The 19,367-nt window shown below is 55.1% G+C and overlaps 1 protein-coding gene and 3 gene segments (V, D, J or C); all 4 read left to right on the forward strand.

The window, feature by feature from the left end:
• The first annotated feature begins 732 nt into the window (after positions 1-732).
• LOC115617706 lies at positions 733-2,498 on the forward strand. The segment is given in 2 exon segments: positions 733-1,361; positions 1,954-2,498. Coding segments are annotated over 2 exon segments (417 nt in total).
• Positions 2,499-6,715: 4,217 nt separating this feature from the next.
• Positions 6,716-8,173, forward strand: LOC115617714. The segment is given in 2 exon segments: positions 6,716-6,764; positions 7,568-8,173. Coding segments are annotated over 2 exon segments (375 nt in total).
• Positions 8,174-10,573: 2,400 nt separating this feature from the next.
• LOC115617958 lies at positions 10,574-12,125 on the forward strand. The gene is made up of 2 exons (XM_030509051.1): positions 10,574-10,625; positions 11,437-12,125. Exons 1-2 carry the CDS (start codon positions 10,574-10,576, stop codon positions 12,123-12,125), a joined length of 741 nt encoding a protein of 246 aa, XP_030364911.1.
• A 4,219-nt stretch (positions 12,126-16,344) lies between these two features.
• Positions 16,345-17,986, forward strand: LOC115617697. The segment is given in 2 exon segments: positions 16,345-16,402; positions 16,993-17,986. Coding segments are annotated over 2 exon segments (645 nt in total).
• Positions 17,987-19,367: the final 1,381 nt, after the last annotated feature.

Genomic DNA, 19,367 nt, shown 5'->3' on the forward strand with positions numbered 1-19,367 from the left:
TTCTGTCCTCCCTTTATTTTCCAGGGTTGTTTGTACCTATGTAAACGGCTGTAATGCTGCTCGGGGCAGTTTTTCTCATTTTGTGCCTTTTTAGGGGGGGATGAATTAAAAGGTCTTTTGCAGTCTTTATGGCAACACAGTCAGGGGTTCAAGTCACAAAAGCATAATCAAGCCCTGCATAGGAAGCCTTCCATGTATGCAGGATTGAGAGGGCAGAGAACTGGCTGCACAGAGGCGAAGAAAGTGCCAACACTACAACAAAGCCCAAGGATCACCTGTGTACTGCTCATTTGCGGGTCGGCCCCTTGCATCAGCTCTGCTTGGACATGCTTTTTCCAGCTGAACATTGCTGCCCCTCTGTGCAAAGCAGCTCTCAGTCCCTTCTCACCTGCATTTAGGTGTTGACTTCTGGTTTGGTTTTTTTCTTTATTAGATCTGTCTGTAGCATCTGTGGATTTGCTGCTGTCGGTCTCACAACAGTGATGCCCCGTGCAATGGCATATACAGCGATGGCTAGAGCTTTCTGCGGGCAGAAATAACCACAGGGTCTGCGTGCTCCTCCTCTTCCCGAGGTAAGGCGGTTGGGGAGCATGGCCGGAACAGCCACCAGGCTAGTAATGTCGTCAAAGGCAAAGAACAGAAATGGTTTTTGGTACGGAGGCAACGACTGTCGGAACAGGGGTACGCGTGGGAAAGGGGCAGAGAAGCGTCAGCCCTGTCCGCCCAGTAAGTAGCTGCTGTCCCCGGAGGGTGTAAACCGGGCTGGGGAGAGGGTCGATTGAGAGGGTGCTGCCATCCTGTGGCCAAAACTCGGTACTGCAGGCGGGGGGTCAGGCGCTCAGTGGCGCCGGGAGCCGCTCGCTGCTGCCATCCTGTGACCAAAACTTAGGACTGCAGTGGGTCACTCGGTGTCTGCAGGGTTTGGGGTTGTTGACCATTAGGTTTGAGAGAGCTACAGCCTTGCTGTGTGCTGACAAGAGCTTGGGGCTTTACACCGTGCAAGAGCCAGGAGACACCAAGCCAGACAAGGGCTTGAGGGTGGCGAGAGAGGACAAAGGCATCAGCTAAGGAGGGGAGCTCAGTGGAATGGCAGAAGGTGGCATCTGCAGGAGCAAGATGTGTCATTACTGGAGGAGAGAAGACCACAGCACAGGCATTTCAGCTGTGCTAAGAAGCAGCATTTTCTCCTCCCCATTTCCTTCGTTGTTCCCCTTGCAGAGTCATTTCCGACAGCTCTGCTCTCTTGGGGCTCTTGGTGGGGATGTGTGGGTTTCTGAGTCTCTCTCACGCACGCAGGAAGCTTGGTCTCAGCATGCTCCTTGGCTACCTCATCCTTGCTGCCTTCCTGAGAAAACCACTGGGTAAGCATTGGCTTTGACTGATGGGATGATTCCTCTTCTTTCCAAAGACCCTCACCCCCTCAACAGTTCTCTGCAGGGAGCTGCTCTTGATGGGCAAATGTTGGGAAACTTCAGCTCACACAGGTGGTTTTGCACCTTCTTGCTCAAGATGCTGATACAGCTGACAGAGCAAGGATGAGACAGAGAAAAAACGTCTCCTCTCCTGATCATCTTAGAGCCCTTGCCTTCCTCTTGTCTTGTCAAGTGTCCATCTCCCTCTGCCTCTCACTGCTGATCTGCCCCTCACACTGCTGGAGGTGTCCTGAAGCCAGCACAGGAAGGCCAGGCACTACAGGCTGTTGTTCCCTGGAGACTCCAGGCAGCACGAGAGTGGAGACCAAAGAGCTGGCTGAAAGCACAGTTCTCCTCTGGGGGTATCCCTGTGGGGGGTAATTGGCATTATTGTGCTGTGGGATCCACACTGAGCTGAGGTCTCAACCTCCTGTCCCAAGACATCGTGTTGCACAGGTCCCCTTCACCTTCAGCACTTTTCAGCCACTCTTGCATCTCGGAGCACTTCCGTGCACAGTCACTGACTCCTGTTTTCTTCCAGGAACAATGGGACAGACCCAGCAAGAAGGAGAAGTCATAGTAAAGGAGAAAGATGCCTTTCAGACCACCTGCACCTACCAGAGTGCCAACTTTGATGCCTTGGTTTGGTACCAGCAGAAGAAAGACCAAGCTCCACAGCTCATCTCATATCAGGCAGTTGCTGGCCTCAAGCAGAGTGGCCGTTTCACCACGCTGCTGAACACCACAGGGAAATACAGCCTCCTGCAGCTGCAGGAGGTCGAGCTCTCCGACAGTGCCTTGTACCTCTGTGCTGGGCGAGACACGCTGGTGCAGGGAGCTGCCTCAGCTGTGCAATAACACAGGGAGGGAGAGTGAGAGTTGTGAGGATCTATGATCATCTTCAGCTCCTAAACAGGCAGTGGTGTTGTAGTGATGAGCTCCTCTGGCAGCAAGGGACTGTGTGTCTGGGACATGCCAGACTTGCAGCAGAATACAGTGGGAAAATTTTGTTACCCCTTCAGGCAGATTAAACACATCCTGGTGCTTAAATTGTAAACAATATATAAATAAAAAATTAATGTATTGGACAGAGCTCCACCATCATGAGCAGTTCTACAAGAAGTCTGCAAAGATGTGTTAGGAGCCAATTCCTTATGTACACTGGCACTAGCACCAATCCTGGGAGCGTCTGCATGGGGCACCTCAGTGTTGCTGAACGGGTGGTCACCTTAAGCTAGTGGACAAGATGTGTTAGGGAGACCCTCCTGTTGAGTCAGAAGGTTCAGAAAGGACCCCTTTGCTTTGCAGCTGATCCTCAGCTATTAGAGGGGCTGGGTGCACCTGGGTCCAATCCTAGTCTTAGACTTTTTCAACAGCTTATGTCTAAAGGATTGTGTAGTGCTTGTCCTTCTTTGTCCATATTTGTCCTGCACGCCAACACTGTCACATTACAAGGGGGGTTTCCTCAAATCCTTTGTATTTCACCAGCCTGCCAGTGTCCCAGGAAAGATGAGACCCTTGTGCCCAACCAGCCTGTCCACGTACTGGACAGCCACCAGCTTGCAGGGTTATTCATCTGACCTATCCAGGGACCTCCACCGACAGTGTCACAGAGTCAAATCCTTATTTCAAATATCCAAGTGTCCAGAGACTTACACAAAACAGATTTCAGCTGAACATTTTAATTATACAAAACACAAGTTTGTGACAGGAGAAAGTTCAGAGATTGCCAGTGATAGGGACTGTCTGCAAAACCAAGCTTGAAGTGATACACAGCCGGACTATAATCAGTAATAACAGCAGTGTGAGGTAGTTATTTAGCATGAAGAAGATAAAAGTTCTTACCCAATGGGCATCCTTATGGGGGAGAAGACAGGTTCAGCCCATCAACTGATCCCAGGAGTTACGATGGAGTCTTCCCCACTTTCCCTTTTTAATGTCACACATTATACAATTTGATTCAGGTTAGTAACTCCCCGTAACCCTCCCGCCACGCACAGAGTGGTCAGTTAATTTCCATGAGGTTACATCGTTTCCATGGAAAGCACACCCTAGTCATGTTTTGCTGACGCGCGAAGCCGTACGTTGATGATGTCCACGTGCTTCTAAGATGTACAAGGCTGCAGTGACAGCCTTTCCTGATCAGGGCAGGAGTCTCTTTCCCAAGAGACCACCTTGTGCCCGCGCAGAGCCGCTGAGCACCCTCAGGCCGGGCGAGACCCAGAACGGCACCGTCGCAGGGCTCAGCCCAGGGGCGGACCTGGTGGCGGGGAGGGGAAGGGAAGAGAGAAGAGGGAAGGGCAGGAGAGGAAGGGAGGTGCCGCGGCTGGAGCCTGGAGCCGGGGCTGGCGGCGGGCAGCGGAGCGGCGGGATGCGGCGGTGCCGAGCGGCGGCGCTGACGGGGCTGGCCGCGGTGCTCCTCGGTGCGCGGGGCTGGCGGCGGTGGCGGGGGCCGGCTTGTGCCCGGGCTGTTCCGCGGGGAGCCCAGCGTCATTCCACGCCTCTCCCGCTCATTCCACGCGTCCTTCCCCCTCTCTGCCTCTCTGCCACTCCTCGTCCCACTTTGCAAACCCTCTCAGTCCCCTCTTCCTACTCGCCCTATTTCTCCACCACGTCTCCCATTTCTCCCTCTCCTTCTTTCATAGCCTTAGGCACAAGTTTGCGTTCGTGCACGCCGCAGTTACTGCCTACATCTACTCACCCCTTTCTGCATTCAGCATTTATTCTTATTGGATTTCATCCCTCCATCCTTCACTGTAGCACCTCAACTCCCCCGTCCTCTCTTCCTCTCGCCATCCGTCTACCCATGCACCTGACTTTCATTCTCTCTCTCCATGTGTCCGTTTCAAATTCCCACCCATGCCGGGATCACTCTCCATCCCTGTTGGTGGGCACGTGTCCCCAGCTGTTCCGGTCCGGCTCTGTCTCACTGCCACTCTTGCTAACCCTTTCTGAGGGAAAATTGGATCTCGGTGATCTTTGATGACCTTTGTCCTTTCCTTCTCCTGTGTTGGCAGCAGCTGCGGGCAGAGCCCAGGTGCAGCAGGACCCGTCGGCAGAGACCACCGAGGGCACCTCCATCAGCATCAGCTGCTCACACCCCAACATAGGGGTTTTCGAGTTCATTCACTGGTATCATCAGCTCCCAGGCCGCAGCCCCGCACTCCTCGTGAGCGCTCTTCAAGGGTCCAAAGAGGTGCTGGACCCGCCGGGGCGGCTGTCGGTGGCGGCAGACCGCCGGTCCAGCGTCCTGTGGCTCGCCCGGCCCCGGCTCGGGGACACGGCGGTGTATTACTGCGTCTAGGGCACACGGAGAGAGGGGCGGGGGCTGTGGCCGAGCACGAACCGCCGCGGGCGGGGCCGGGCGCGTGTGTCGGGGGCGCGGGACAGCTCCGGCCTGGCCCGCCAGGCGGCGCTCCAGGGCCCCCTTTGGAGCCCTTGCCTGGTCTCGGCACCTCTTCTCATCGACGGCTGCTGCGGGTCTGTGCTCCTGGGCGCAGCGAAGAGCCCCGCTCGAGACGGGCTCGGCAAGGCAGGGAGGGGAGTCGGGTGCTTCCCACAAGGCTCTTCTTGGTTCCCCAGGACGGGCTCGAAGCATTCTGGCGAACGTGGCACCCTCTGGCTTCTCTATAAAGGCCTGCGAGCAGTGTCTCAGAAATGCACCGCAGAGGGCACAGATTTCCATCCAGCCCGTGCCAGGGTGATTCTCCTCTTGCCGAGGATGCTGAGCTCTTTCTGCCATCTTTGAAGGCCAAGTGACAGCTGTAGGTCTTTCACTTGAGGATGCGGCACAGGCATTTTGTGGTGCCATGGATAAACTGAATCCAAATGCTGCAGAGAGATGCTCAGCTTAGTGCTATATCATCGTAGCTTACCTCTCTTGTGCAAACACATCAACAGCTCCCACCCAGTGTTTTTTCCCTTCCTGAGGACACACACAAAGAATACACTCAGGGTTGTTCCTAACACTAACAGGTCCTTGGCATTTGAGTTAAGCAATTAGGAATGGCACAATTAAGAAACCAGTGCACTCAGGAATTTACCAGAGATAGAATGAGTTGCAATGGGCATCAGTCCTTACATGGCAAAGGTCCTTTCCAACAAAGCAGACACGTTTGTCAGAGCTCTGCCACGTTCTCTCTCTGGCCAACACCTGCTCCTCAGCCCTGGCAGGGCCAGATTTTCATCTGGGGCAAAGTGGGTACCTTGCCTTGCAGCAGTGGTTGATTCTATTCCTCTGACACCGACAGAAACAAAAGATTTATCCCAGCACACCTTTGGATCCTCCCTCTTGCCTGGGCAGCTGGTTCCTCCTGGACTTGACAAAGCTGTTCTTAACAGGGCAGTACGTTGCCCTGAAGGAAACACACATGCACACTGACAACACTTGCTTGCTCACCTGCAAATACGTGTGTGTTCACAAACACGTGCAGAATAGACACACAGAAATGCACTTCTTTACACACACTGACAGACACTCCGTCTCCCGTGTGCAGTTGCAAATGCACGCACAAGGGCAAACACACAGGCACAAACACACCCTCAGGCACAGACAGGCACAGGGTGAAGGACAGCCTCCCCCCAAACTCTGAGCATCAGGACTCCACCAGCCAGCTCCCTGCCTCCGTGCCCCTGACAACTTTAGGCAAGTCCTTGAGAGCCACTGCTAAGAAGGTAAATGGGGCACTAGCCATCACCAGTGGATTTCGCGTCAGCAGAGAGCTTTGGGGATTTTGTGGGTTGGGCAGAAGCAGTGCAACTGATTGTGTTCTCATTACACAGGAAAGAAATAGAGTCTGTAGGGGACAAAGCTGCAGGGTCTTTTTTGGACATTCAGCCTCTTCAGGCACAACATGTGTGCATGAGAGACAAAATCAAAGCTGGAGATCATGCCTATTGCTGCAGGTATGGGTATTCTCCACTTTACAATTAAAATAATCCTAAAGTCTGACAAGATCCAGCCCATTCCTGATGGTTGCCATAGGGTGGTTGTGAAGGTCTGAGACCTGTTCCAGTCAAGGGCTTGAGGGTGGCGAGAGAGGACAAAGGCATCAGCTAAGGAGGGGCACTCAGTGGAATGGCAGAAGGTGGCGTCTGCAGGAGCAAGATGTGTCATTACTGGAGGAGAGAAGACCACAGCACAGGCATTTCAGCTGTGCTAAGAAGCAGCATTTTCTCCTCCCCATTTCCTTCGTTGTTCCCCTTGCAGAGTCATTTCCGACAGCTCTGCTCTCTTGGGGCTCTTGGTGGGGATGTGTGGGTTTCTGAGTCTCTCTCACGCACGCAGGAAGCTTGGTCTCAGCATGCTCCTCGGCTACCTCATCCTTGCTGCCTTCCTGAGAAAACCACTGGGTAAGCATTGGCTTTGACTGATGGGATGATTCCTCTTCTTTCCAAAGACCCTCACCCCCTCAACAGTTCTCTGCAGGGAGCTGCTCTTGATGGGCAAATATTGGGAAACATCAGCTCACACAGGTGGTTTTGCACCTTCTTGCTCAAGATGCTGATACAGCTGACAGAGAAAGGATGAGACACAGAAGAAACGTCTCCTCTCCTGATCATCATAGAGCCCTTGCCTTCCTTTTCTCTTGTCAACTGTCCGTCTCCCTCTGCCTCTCACTGCTGATCTGCCCCTCACACTGCTGGAGGTGTCCTGGAGCCAGCACAGGAAGGCCAGGCACTACAGGCTGTTGTTCCCTGGAGACTCCAGGCAGCACGAGAGTGGAGACCAGAGCTGGCTGAAAGCACAGTTCTCCTCTGGGGGTATCCCTGTGGGGGGTAATTGGCATTATTGTGCTGTGGGATCCACACTGAGCTGAGGTCTCAACCTCCTGTCCCAGGACATCATATTGCTGTTCCCATCAACGTGGCTCAGCTGGAGAGCAGGGCACAGGTACTCTTCTCCTCCAACACTTTGCAACCACTCTTGTTTTGCATCTCGAAGCACTTCCCTGCACAGTCATAGAATCATAGAATCATAGAATGGTTTGGGTTGGAAAGGACCTTAAGATCAACTAGTTCCAACCCTCTGCCATAGGCACGGACACCTCACACTGTGTTGCCCAATACTCTGTCTAACCTGGCCTTGAACACTGCCAGGGATGCAGCATTTATCACTTCTTTGGGTAACCTGATCCACTCCTGCTTTCTTCCAGGAGCAATGGGAGAGACCAGGGTCACCCAGGAAGAAGGAGAAGTCACAGTAAAGGAGAGAGATGCCTTCCAGACCACCTGCACCTACCAGATTAGTAACTTTTATGGCTTGGCTTGGTACCAGCAGAAGAAAGACCAAGCCCCACAGCTCATCTCGTATCAGGCAGCTGCTGGCCTCAAGCAGAGTGGCCGTTTCACCACGCTGCTGAACACCACAGGGAAATACAGCCTCCTGCAGCTGCAGGAGGTCGAGCTCTCTGACAGTGCCTTGTACCTCTGTGCTGGGCAAGACACGCTGGTGCAGGGAGCTGCCTCAGCTGTGCAATAACACAGGGAGGGAGGGTCCCTCAGCTCTCCACTGCCAGCACTGCTTCGCCTGTGCTCCCAGAGCTCTGCACAGCAAGATCCTCTTTCTGACAGGCCCAGTGACTCTGGACGTGGCTGAGCCTGACCATGGGGCAGAGCCTGCTGGGAACCAGGGTGCTAGGGGCTTGCTCTCAGCCCTGCACAACCAGTGGCAGTAAATTCCTGGGAGCCCAGGACTCATTAGGTACATCAAGCACCAGCCAGACCTATGAGGAGGTCCTGAGAGCACATTTGGATTGAGGTCTATGGGATTCTTTGCTCTCTTCAATCAGTAAATAAACAAACAGGATTCGAGTCAAGCCATCAGGTTATGTCCAGATGTTCAGCCAGTTCAAGTGCAAAGTCTGTGCCTGAGGGGCAGAGCAAACCACACTCAACAGCCCCGATTGCCAAAGACCCAAGAGCTTTCCATGTCTGAAACCAATAAGCAAAGACACCAATATAGAAAAGAACCTTACAACCAACCCCCATGGCTCCTGATGGTCTCCTGAGGGGAGTTGGGGGTATCTATGAACATCCTCAGCTCCTAAACAGGGAGCAGTGTCATAGAAATGAGCTCCTATGGCAGCAAGGGACTGTGTGTCCTGACATGCCAGACTTGCAGCCACCTACAGTGGGGAAATTTTTGTTACCCCTTCAGGCAGATTAAACACATGCTGGTGCTTAATTCATTAAAAATATAAGTTAATGAATAATATCTTGGACAGAGCTCCACCATCATGAGCAGTTCTACAAGGAGTCTGCAAAGATGTGTTAGGAGCTGATTCCTTATGTACACTGGCACTAGCACCAATCCTGGGAGCGTTTCCATGGGGCACCTCAGCCTGGCATCGCGTCTATCCCCCAGCACCAACTCTGCTGCCCAAGGTGGCCATTGAGCATTCATGTTCCAGGATTGTGACAAGACAGTGCTGGGGCTGGTTTTACCTCATTCCCAAGGGAAACTGCACTCCTTCACAGGGAGTCCTCCTGTTGCTGGCATCTCTGCTGACAGCAACTTCAATCCACTTCTGCATTTGGGCCTTTTTCCCCTCCATGCCTGATCATTCCTTGGTCACAAATTACCACTGCTGAGCAGTTACAGTTTGAATTTCCTCATCACTGCAAACATTGAGGCTGGGCAAGAGAGATGAGGCTGTGCTCATAAAGTGTCCTCCCTCTCACAAACTCAATTGTATGTGATGTTCTGTTATCCTCAGGTTTGAGTAAATTCTGCTATCTGTGATGTAATGTTTCCTGTCCAGAGGAACTTGGACGTGTGCACTTATAAAGAGGTATGTACAAATACAATTGTCTGACAAGCTCATCTTGATGCAAACCATCTCAGCTAATGATATGGGCTGTGCTTTGGCTTCCAACACTGCTGCCTTTTCATTTCCAGGTTTGGGTCATGCCCATTCCCCAGTGAAGGCTTCTTCTGAGCACAGGCATGAAAGACCTTGGGATTTCTCAGTCAGGAATGCAGCAGTGCTGGCAGAAGACTCAGCTCAAGTGCTGGATGGGTCCTTAGAAGGCCAGTGACATTAGCCTGGGTCACTCTGTTGGGTGTATTTGAAGTGTCTTTCTCAGGAAGAAGTTCCAGTCATTCTCAGCAGGAAGGAAGCCGAAGGGTTCCTGGGTATGAGGACGTGCCATGCGCAGTCCATCTCTTTCCTTCCCTCCTCAGCTCACCCCAAAACTCACTTGCTGCTGCCTGCCCAAGTTTGTGCACTGTGCCGATAGGTTTTGACCCAATCCTGCCTAACACTGCCCTCGGGAAAAAATTGTGCTGTCCAGCAGGGGCCGGGACTCATTCCTTCTCTGTGCAGTCTGTGAGTACACATCAAAGCTGTGGGCATGGCTGAGGCCTTGTCCCATCTGGAATGTCCTGCTGCAGCTGTCCCCGGCTGTTCTCAGCAGAGTCCAAGGTTCGCTGTTGTGTGTTTCTGTCTTGTGGGCTTTGGTGTGCAGCCAGGTTTGTGTGACTGCACATCGGAGTAAGAATTTGTGCATGATTCTACACCGATGTGCATGAGCCTGTGTGTGTGTGTCCTTGTGTGCCCTCATCAGGAGGAAATGTCCTGCTCATAGCAAGGACACTCTCCACTGCTCTCTCCATGAGCACCACAGAGCAGCAGGTTCCCAGGGTCAGGGGGAGCGTGAGTGCAGCTGAATGGTGGTGGCACCAGCCTGCTAGAGATCTGTCCAAGGAAGAGGCTCTGAAATGCAGCCCCTGCCTCCTGAGCTCTCCTTTTCCTGCTCCTGCAAAGCTCACCATCCGTGGCTGCTGATTTCAGGCCCCAATAAGGATGGTTTCACTCCAGCTTGGGTGCTGAGCTTAAGTCCGTGTAAACAATCTGGGAATGCCTCAGCACGGCCGACAGCCTCCCCTCCCTCTCTCAGCAAGGACACAGCTGCTGTACCCTCCTGAAAGTTTGTCTGCCTGGGATCAGGTCCACCTTGGACACAATGCTGCTAAAGGCTTCTCTCCTTCCCTACAGTGACCTCTGGTGACATCGGTGCCAGGGAGCTCTGCAGGGAGGGGAGGAGCGGGGAGAAGAGGGGAGGGCAGGAGAGGGAGGAAGGAGGTGGCGGAGAGGAGGCGACGTGGCCGGAGCCGGGGCTGGCGGCACGCGGCGAGGCGCGGGCGGCGGAGCGGAGGGATGCGGCGGTGCCGGGCGGCGGCGCTGGCGGGGCTGGCCGCGGTGCTCCTGGGTGCGCGGGGCTGGCGGCGGTGGCGGGGGCCGGCTTGTGCCCGGGCTGTTCCGCGGGGAGCCCAGCCTCAACCTCTCCCGCTCATTCCACGCGTCCTTCCCCCTCCCTGCCTCTCTGCCACCCCTCGTTCCCCTTTGCAAACCCTCTAAGTTCCCTCTTCCTACTCGCCCTATTTCTCCACTGCCTCTGTCGCTATGAGCCTGCTTGCATGTACGCCTGCTTTTCCATGCACCTTTTCCTTCCCCTGTGCAGTCAGCACTTCTTACTGCCCTGAATACAGCCCTTTGTCCTGAGCTGTAATACCCACTCTCCCGATCTGCTCCTTATCCATTCATCCCCTCAGCTTCTGACACATCTCTCCCTGCATCTGCCATCCCCAGCTCCTCTTCCTGCTCTGAGACCCCTCTCTCATTTCTCCCTCTGCTTCCTTTGCTTCTGGAGGCACAAGTTTGTTTTCCTGCATGCCACAGTTACTCCCTACACCTACGCAACCTCTGTTCATTCAGCATTTATTCTCCTTTGGATTTCAGCCCTTCATGCTTCGCTGTAGCACCCTCAACTCCCCCGTCCCCTCTCTGTCTCTCCATCCACCCACCACCCATGCACCTGACTTTCATCCTCTCTCTCCATGTGTCCGTTTCAAATTCCCACCCATGCCAGGATCACTCTCCATCCCTGTTGATGGGCACGTGTCCCCAGCTGTTCCGGTCCGGCTCTGTCTCACTGCCACTCTTGCTAATCCTTTCTGAGGGAAAATCGGATCTCGGTGATCTTTGACGATCTTTGTCCTTTCCTTCTCCTGTGTCGGCAGCAGCTGCGGGCAGAGCCCAGGTGCAGCAGGACCCGTCGGCAGAGACCACCGAGGGCACCGCCATCAGAATTAACTGCTCACACCCCAACATACAGAGTTACGACTTCATCCACTGGTACCGTCAGCTCCCAGGCCGCAGCCCCGCATTCCTCGTGAGCGTTCATAAAGGGTCCAAAGAGGTGCTGGACCCGCCGGGGCGGCTGTCGGTGGCGGCAGACCGCCGGTCCAGCGCCCTGTGGCTCGCCCGGCCCCGGCTCGGCGACGCTGCGGTGTATTACTGCGGCCAGGACACACGGCGAGAGGAGCCGGGGCTGCGGCCGAGCACGAACCGCCGCGGGCGGGGCCGGGCGCGAGTGTCCGGGGCGCGGGACAGCTCCGGCCTGGCTCGCCAGGCGGCGCTGCTGCTCCGCCCGGCACCGGCATCGGGCCCCTCGAGGCCCCGCATCCCCGGCGCATCCTCCCGACGCGGCTCCCGAGCCGGAGACCCTGGACTGCTGCACAGCAGGGCTCATCTCCTACTCTGGGGCATCTGGGGGAGAGGCGATGTTCCCAGGCCACTGAGGAAAGAGAGGGGAGGCGTGAGAGAAGTAGAAGAGCCTTCTGTTCCCAGAAGAGTTAGCAAGATCCCCAGAGACCTGAGGACCCCAGGGAAAGATGTGAAAGCCCTGCGCTCCCAAATGGCCCCGTAGTGGGTGTGCAGAAGAGCAGGAGGTTCTAGCTGGGGAGGTGAGGATGCCACTGTGAGCTGACCGGGGACAGCCCCTTCCCCAGAGCCCCCAGGGCCCCTCACTGTGGAAATGGCCAGAATGCTCCTGGCTGGGGGAGCCCCGGGTGTTGCTGCTGGAGGATGGGGGAACCCAGAAGGAGCGTTTGAGGCACAGGAAGAACAGATCACTTCTCTTCCCCACTTCTTCCTTTGCTCCCCCAACAGAGTCGTTTCCGGCAGCTCTGCTGTCTCAGGGCTGGAAGGTCGTTTTCTGACTCTCTCTCTCAGCAAATAGGCAGGTTGATCTCAGCATGCAACTCGGATATCTCACCCTCACTGTTTTCCTGAGGCAACTGCTGGGTAAGTCCTGCCTCTCTATAAGCACATGCCTCTTCTTCTCCTTGCCAGCCTTATCAGGATCATGCCAAGAACTATTCTTGAGTAACAGGAAAAATCTGGGAAGCGACACCTCACATGTGTGGTTTTGCACCAGTTCTCCCTGGATGCCCTTACTGTTGGGAACAAGATTAGAAGAGAGAGGAGAGATAAGTCGTGCTGCTGCTCCTGCTTTTCTCTCCCCTCCCATCCCTCTCTCTCTGCCTCTCTCTTCCTATGCACCTGCTGTCACCACAGGAGATCACAGCTGGCTCTGCAGTCCCACATTTCTCCCTTTCCAACCCAAGGTACCAGATCTTGCATAAGCTGCCCCATGGACTTTGCAGCTCTCATCTCACTAACATTAACAGGGTGTCCCATTCTGCCCCAGACTGCTGTTCCCCTTTGCGTCCTCAGGCACTAGTGTTTTCCTGCAGGCCAAGGGGCAGGGAGCCTTCACCAGCTGGGTTTGTACCCATTCCTTGTGTGCTTCCTGAAGCCTTTCCCTGCAGAGCTGCTGACCTTCCATTTCTTGCAGGTACCATGGGGCAGATCACTGTCACCCAGCAAGAAGGACAAGTCACAGTAAAGGAGAGAGACAGCTTTCAAACAACTTGCATGTACCAGACATCTAACTTTCAAGGCTTGCTTTGGTACCAGCAGAAGAAAGACCAAGCTCCACAGCTCATCTCGTATCAGGCAGCTGCTGGCCTCAAGCAGAGTGGCCGTTTCACCACGTTGCTGAACACCACAGGGAAATACAGCCTCCTGCAGCTGCAGGAGGTCGAGCTCTCCGACAGTGCCTTGTACCTCTGTGCTGGGCAAGACACGCTGGTGCAGGGAGCTGCCTCAGCTGTGCAATAACGCAGGAAGGGAGGGTTTGGGTTGGGGGGATCTGTGATCATCCTCAGCTCCTGCACAGGGAGAGGTGTCATAGGGATGAGCTCCTACGGCAGCAAGGGACTGTGTGTCCTGGACATGCGAGAGTTGCAGCCACCTATAGTAGGAAATTTTTGTGTTACAGACACTGAGGCTGGGACATCAGAAGTGATGTAGTAGTGAATCTGTCTCTAGACATGCTCTAAGGTAAACACCCTCTCTCGTAAAGGCAGAGAAACGCGGGACCAGCATTACTTTAGAAAGCAGCTGAAAGAAATGGAGGGGCTACACTGTGAATATTCCAGCAGCATTGTGCTGGCCTTTTTCTTCTGGTGCTTTGCATGCAGGTGCAGGTGATGCAATGTCCTGCAGCAAGAGGGGGCTCTCGCCTGCCTCTTCTGTTAACCGTGAGCTGGCCGAGTTTGTCTTGCAGCCAAGGTTCCCCTATGCCAAACAGTTTCTGCACATAATAACGCAAAGAGTAAGGAAAGTGTTTTGGTTTATCTGGTAAGGGTCAGGTACTGAAGGGGCTGCTGAGTTGGCTTCTGTGAGAAGATACCAGAAAGGGCCAGTAACAGCCAAGATGCCCCGCTGCCAAAAGGTCGGCCAACATTGTTAGGGCCTCTGTGAGATGAGCCCTATATGAGCATATTGAAGGAAGGGTAAAACAGCACCTGTCTCACAGAGAGAAGTACCACAAGGAGGCCAGGCTTGCCAGTGAAGCAGAACTTTAATGAGTTCAAAGAGGGAAACAAAGACTGCGAGTGGAGGACACCAGTGCAGGGAGCCCTGGGGGAAGCCAAGAATCTGTGCTCTGTGGTCATGGAGAAGGCAGGGAAAGGAAAGTTCTTTCAGCTCTGTTGAAAACAACATCCAGAAGATCGATCTCCTGCATAGCACCATGTCGTGAGTTCCTGCAGGTGTCTCCCGGGGGCTCTCCCAGCATGTTTATCAGAGGAGGTACCTCCTGCCACCATAGCGCCTGGAAATGCCAGAGAGGTCACAGCACCTGGAGTTGATGGGCACTCCACCACACCTGAGGATGCTGCCAATGGCAGTGGAGGTGGAGGAGCCCACAACAGTGTTCTGTGGGAAGGAGCTGAGGATGGGGCCGGGCAGGGTCACCACCACAGCAGGAGGTTCGATGACGACGGTGGAGCTCTGGCACTGCCTGACACAGGGCTCATTGCAGCTGTTGGCCAGCGGGGTCGGGCCGCAGGGCTGGCAGGGCACGCACAGGTTGCAGCAGGACATGGCTCGATGGTAGAGCTTCACCTGGACACAGGGCACGGGCAAGCAGAGCACAAGGGTGGGTGAGGAGCAGCCTGGCTTCCCTGTCACAAAGAGCCAAGGCCACTAAGGAGTGGGCAGCTGGAAGCTGTGCCAGGTGCCACACAGTCTCCATTGCCAATATAGAGCAGCCTGGGACAGGGAGGCTCTCTTCGAATTTGAAAACCAAAGGCCCCCTCAGCCACTTCCCAGCCTTTCTCTAGGCAGACATTCTCCCCTCTTCTCTCTCCCATGCACAACGCTCCAAGCCCCAGCACAGGATAGAGCCAATATCAGCTGAGAGGTTCACTGAGGATAGATCGCACTTTTAAGGGGAGGACAAGGGGCTTCAGACTCACCTGGTTCCCAAGGAGAAGGAGGCAAGAGAAGTGGATGAGAGAGCAGGGACCTGGGCTTTTATACCTGCCCGTCATTGCTGCAGGACCAGAGGTACCTTTGCAGAGGCAACAATTTTCCGACAAGCTCATCTTGATGCAAACCATCTCAGCTAATGATATGGGCTGTGCTTCGGTTTCCAACACTGCTGCCTTTTCATTTCCAGGTTTGGGTCATGCCCATTCCCCAGTGAAGGCTTCTTCTGAGCACAGGCATGAAAGGCCTTGGGATTTTCTCAGTCAGGAATGCAGCAGTGCTGGCAGAAGATTCAGCTCAAGTGCTGGATGGGTCCTTAGAAGGCCAGTGACATTAGCTTGTGTCACTCTGTTGGGTGTGTTTCTCAGGAAGAAGTTCCAGCCATTCTCAGTGGGAAGGAAGCCCAAGGGTTACCGGTATGAGGACGTGCCATGTGCTTGTCTGAGTACACACTGGAAAAGAATTTGTACATAATTCTACACCGATGTGCATGAGCCTCTGTGTGTGTGTGTCCGTGTGTGCCTCTCATCAGGAGGGAATGTCCTGCTCGTAGTGATGACACTCTGCACTGCTCTGTCCATGAGCACCACAGAGCAGCAGGTTCCCAGAGTCAGAAAGAGCATGTTCATGTGGTCATTCCACATGATGAGAAAAGGAACATGTTTCCCAGGGAGGCTGTGCAATGTCCATCCCGGGAGATGCTCACGGCTGGATTGAATGTGACCTTGGGCAACCTGGTCTAGCGGGATCTGTTCCGAGCAGCCTCTGGAGGTCCCTCCTGACCTGCATTCTGACTGTGGTTCCCCAGCAGCCCTGATCTCTCTCAGCCCTCCGCGGGGATGGGCACAGGAGTCTTCACACTCCCTCTGCCACAAGAGAACTTTTAGGCACTGTGCTGGGACTGCAGAGGGGCAGCCGAAGGCAGCCGCGCAGCCTCCTTTCTGTCCTGCAGGAAATGCGTGGCTGGTATTTGCAGCCCTCGAGCTCGGAGACAGCTCCGGGAAACTGCTACATCTCTTGCAGCGGTGCGGGCTTGTTTCTGCTGGGGCGTCCTTGCTGGAGAAGGGGAGGAGTCCCTTTCCCAGGCGACCACCTTGTCCCGCGCAGAGCCGCTGGGAACCCTCAGACCGGGCGAGACCCAGAACGGCGCCGGCGAAAGGCCCAGCCCAGGGGCGGACCTGCTGGCGGGGAGGGGAGGGGAAGGAAGAAGACGGGAGGGCAGGAGAGGAAGGGAGGAGGTAGAGGAGTGGAGGCGCCGTGGCCGGAGCCGGGGCTGGCGGCAGGCAGCGAGGCGCGGGCGGCGGAGCGGCGGGATGCGGCGGTGCCGGGCGGCGGCGCTGGCGGGGCTGGCCGCGGTGCTCCTGGGTGCGCGGGGCTGGCGGCGGTGGCGGGGGCCGGCTTGTGCCCGGGCTGTTCCGCGGGGAGCCCAGCCTCAACCTCTCCCGCTCATTCCACGCGTCCTTCCCCCTCCCTGCCTCTCTGCCACCCCTCGTCCCCCTTTGCAAACCCTCTGAGTCCCCTCTTCCTCCTCGCCCTATTTCTGCACCACATCTCCCATTTCTCCCTCTCCTTCCTTCATAAGCCTCAGGCACAAGTTTGCTTTCCTGCACGCCGCAGTTACTGCCTACATCTACTCACCCCTTTCTGCATTCAGCATTTATTCTTATTGGATTTCATCCCTCCATCCTTCACTGTAGCAGCCTCAAGTCCCCTGTCCCCTCTCTGTCTCTCCATCGATCCACCCATGCACCTGACTTTCATCCTCTCTCTCCATGTGTCCATTTCAAATTCCCACCCATGCCGGGATCACTCTCCATCCCTGTTGATGGGCGCGTGTCCCCAGCTGTTCCAGTCCGGCTCTGTCTCACTGCCACTCTTGCTAACCCTTTCTGAGGGAAAATCGGATCTCGGTGATCTTTGACGACCTTTGTCCTTTCCTTCTCCTGTGTCGGCAGCAGCTGTGGGCAGAGCCCAGGTGCAGCAGGACCCGTCGGCAGAGACCACCGAGGGCACCGCCATCAGCATTAACTGCTCACACCCCAACAAACAGTCAAACGAGTTCATCCACTGGTACCGTCAACTCCCAGGCCGCGGCCCCGCATTCCTCGTGAGCGCTCTTCAAGGGTCCAAAGAGGTGCTGGACCCGCCGGGGCGGCTGTCGGTGGCGGCAGACCGCCGGTCCAGCGCCCTGTGGCTCGCCCGGCCCCGGCTCGGCGACGCGGCGGTGTATTACTGCGGCCAGGACACACGGCGAGAGGAGCCGGGGCTGCGGCCGAGCACGAACCGCCGCGGGCGGGGCCGGGCGCGTGTGTCGGGGGCGCGGGACAGCTCCGGCCGGGCCCGCCAGGCGGCGCTGCTGCTCCGCCCGGCACCGGCATCGGGCCCCTCGAGGCCCCGCATCCCCGGCGCATCCTCCCGACGCGGCTCCGGAGACGCGCTCCGGGCAGAAACCTGTTTCCGTTCCTCACTCCCTGCTCAGCCACACAGTCCCACCGGGGCGCAGACTGAAATCCCCTCGATAGTGCTGATGAGGGAGGAATCGCGATAGGAGCGGTGGCAGCCAAGAACAACAACTTCCTCCTGGCCTGGATCAGAAATAGTGTGGCCCGGAGGACCAGGGAAGCGATCGTCCCTGTGTACTGGCCTCTGGCAGAGAGTGGTGGTGGCTGGTCTCTTCTCCCAGGTAACGAGTGATAGGGCAGGAGGAAATGGCCTCGAGCTGCACCAGGGGAGATTTAGACTGAAGATTAGGAACAGTTTCTTCCCCAAAGGGTGCTCAGGCATTGGAACAGGCTGCCCAGGGCAGTGGTGGGATCATCAATCATCCCTGGAAGTGTTCACAAACCATGCAGATGAGGTCCTCAGTGACATGGGGTAGTGGTGGCCTTGGCAGTGCTGGGGAATGGTTGGACTTGATGATCTTTAAGGTCTTTTCCAATCCAGTTGATTCTGTGATTCTATTATTTTACGATTCTATGTTGTCCTGGTTTTGGCTGGGATAATGTTAATTTTCTTCCCAGTTGCTGGTGCAGTGCTGTGTTTTGGCTTTAGTCTGAGAATAACTCTGGTAACACACCGATGATTTAGTTGTTGCTCAGTAGCCCTTACCCTGATCAAGGACTTTTCAGTCTCTCATGCTCTGCCATTAAGAAGCCTGGAGGATGCCCAGCAAAGAATGCTTACCCGAACTTGCTAAGGGGGTATTCCATAGCACAGCATGTCATGCTCAGGATAGTAACTGGGGTGAGATAGCCAGAAGGGGTCAATCACTGCTCGGGTCGGGCTGGGGATGGGTCAGCAGGTGCTGAGCAATTGGATTGTGCATCACTGCTGGTTATTTGTTTTTCTAACCCCTTTTAGTTTTATGACTCACTCCTTGTTATCTCCCTTGCTAGTATTAGTAGTGGTGTTAGTAGCATCATACTGTACTTGATTTATTAAACTATTCTCATCTCAATGCAGGAGCTTTACTGGTTTTTTTCCGATTCTCCTCCTCATCCCACTGTGGGGTGCGGGCAGTGACCGAGAGGCTGCGTGGTACTTTAATTGCCAGCTGGGGTTGAACCACGACATACGTATCTTCATTCCCTTTCCCATGTGTGAGTGCTGCAAGGTCTGAGTGCCACTAACTGGAGACTGGTGTGAAAGAGAGATCTGGGAGCCAGGAACCAAGCAAACAACCAATGTCTGTGGGGACTGTAGGCCTTGGTGCTGGCAACTTGAGAGGGGGCTACTGGTCACAGGGCTCTTCACCTGAGAAAGGCTTTGTCAGCCTCGCGACCCTCCATAGCTCTAGGAACCTCCTTCTACACCATAATGAGGTGCAGCACTTCCGTAAGAATATCCTTATTACCATTATCAGTACCCGGATTGTTGTTTGCCTCATGGTGGATGTTGTTTGGAGCAAAGCACATATTAGGATTAATGAAAATGAACAGTGGCTTTTTGCGTGTGTGGGGGGACATGTTTGTTTTTGTTTTGGTTTTATTTCTCTCTGCCATGACCAGTGCATGGGATCAGTGTGGAGCTGATCTGGAAACGGGGTGGGAGTAGAGGTCTCCACCTGCCTGTCCCACAGCCCTTTGCATTATCCCAGCAGAAGACGACATAGCCAGAGTCCCTGGACTGCTGCACAGCAGGGTTCATCTCCTGCTCTGGGGCATCTAGGGGAGAGGTGTTGTTCCCAGGCCACTGAGGAAAGAGAGGGGAGGCGTGAGAGAAGTAGAAGAGCCTTCTGTTCCCAGAAGAGTTAGCAAGATCCCCAGAGACCTGAGGACCCCAGGGAAAGATGTGAAAGCCCTGCGCTCCCAAATGGCCCCGTAGTGGGTGT

Source organism: Strigops habroptila, chromosome 19 (genome assembly GCF_004027225.2).
Source record: "Strigops habroptila isolate Jane chromosome 19, bStrHab1.2.pri, whole genome shotgun sequence".
NCBI classification, from domain to species: Eukaryota; Metazoa; Chordata; class Aves; order Psittaciformes; family Psittacidae; genus Strigops; species Strigops habroptila.

What these genes read in the sequence shown, in the direction of transcription:
- LOC115617958 (XM_030509051.1), top strand. Translation starts at nt 10,574, where the DNA reads ATGCGGCGGTGCCGGGCGGCGGCGCTGGCGGGGCTGGCCGCGGTGCTC. An exon ending in GCTGGCCGCGGTGCTCCTGG is followed by an intron (nt 10,626 to 11,436) that starts GTGCGCGGGGCT and finishes CTGTGTCGGCAG; the next exon opens with CAGCTGCGGGCAGAGCCCAG.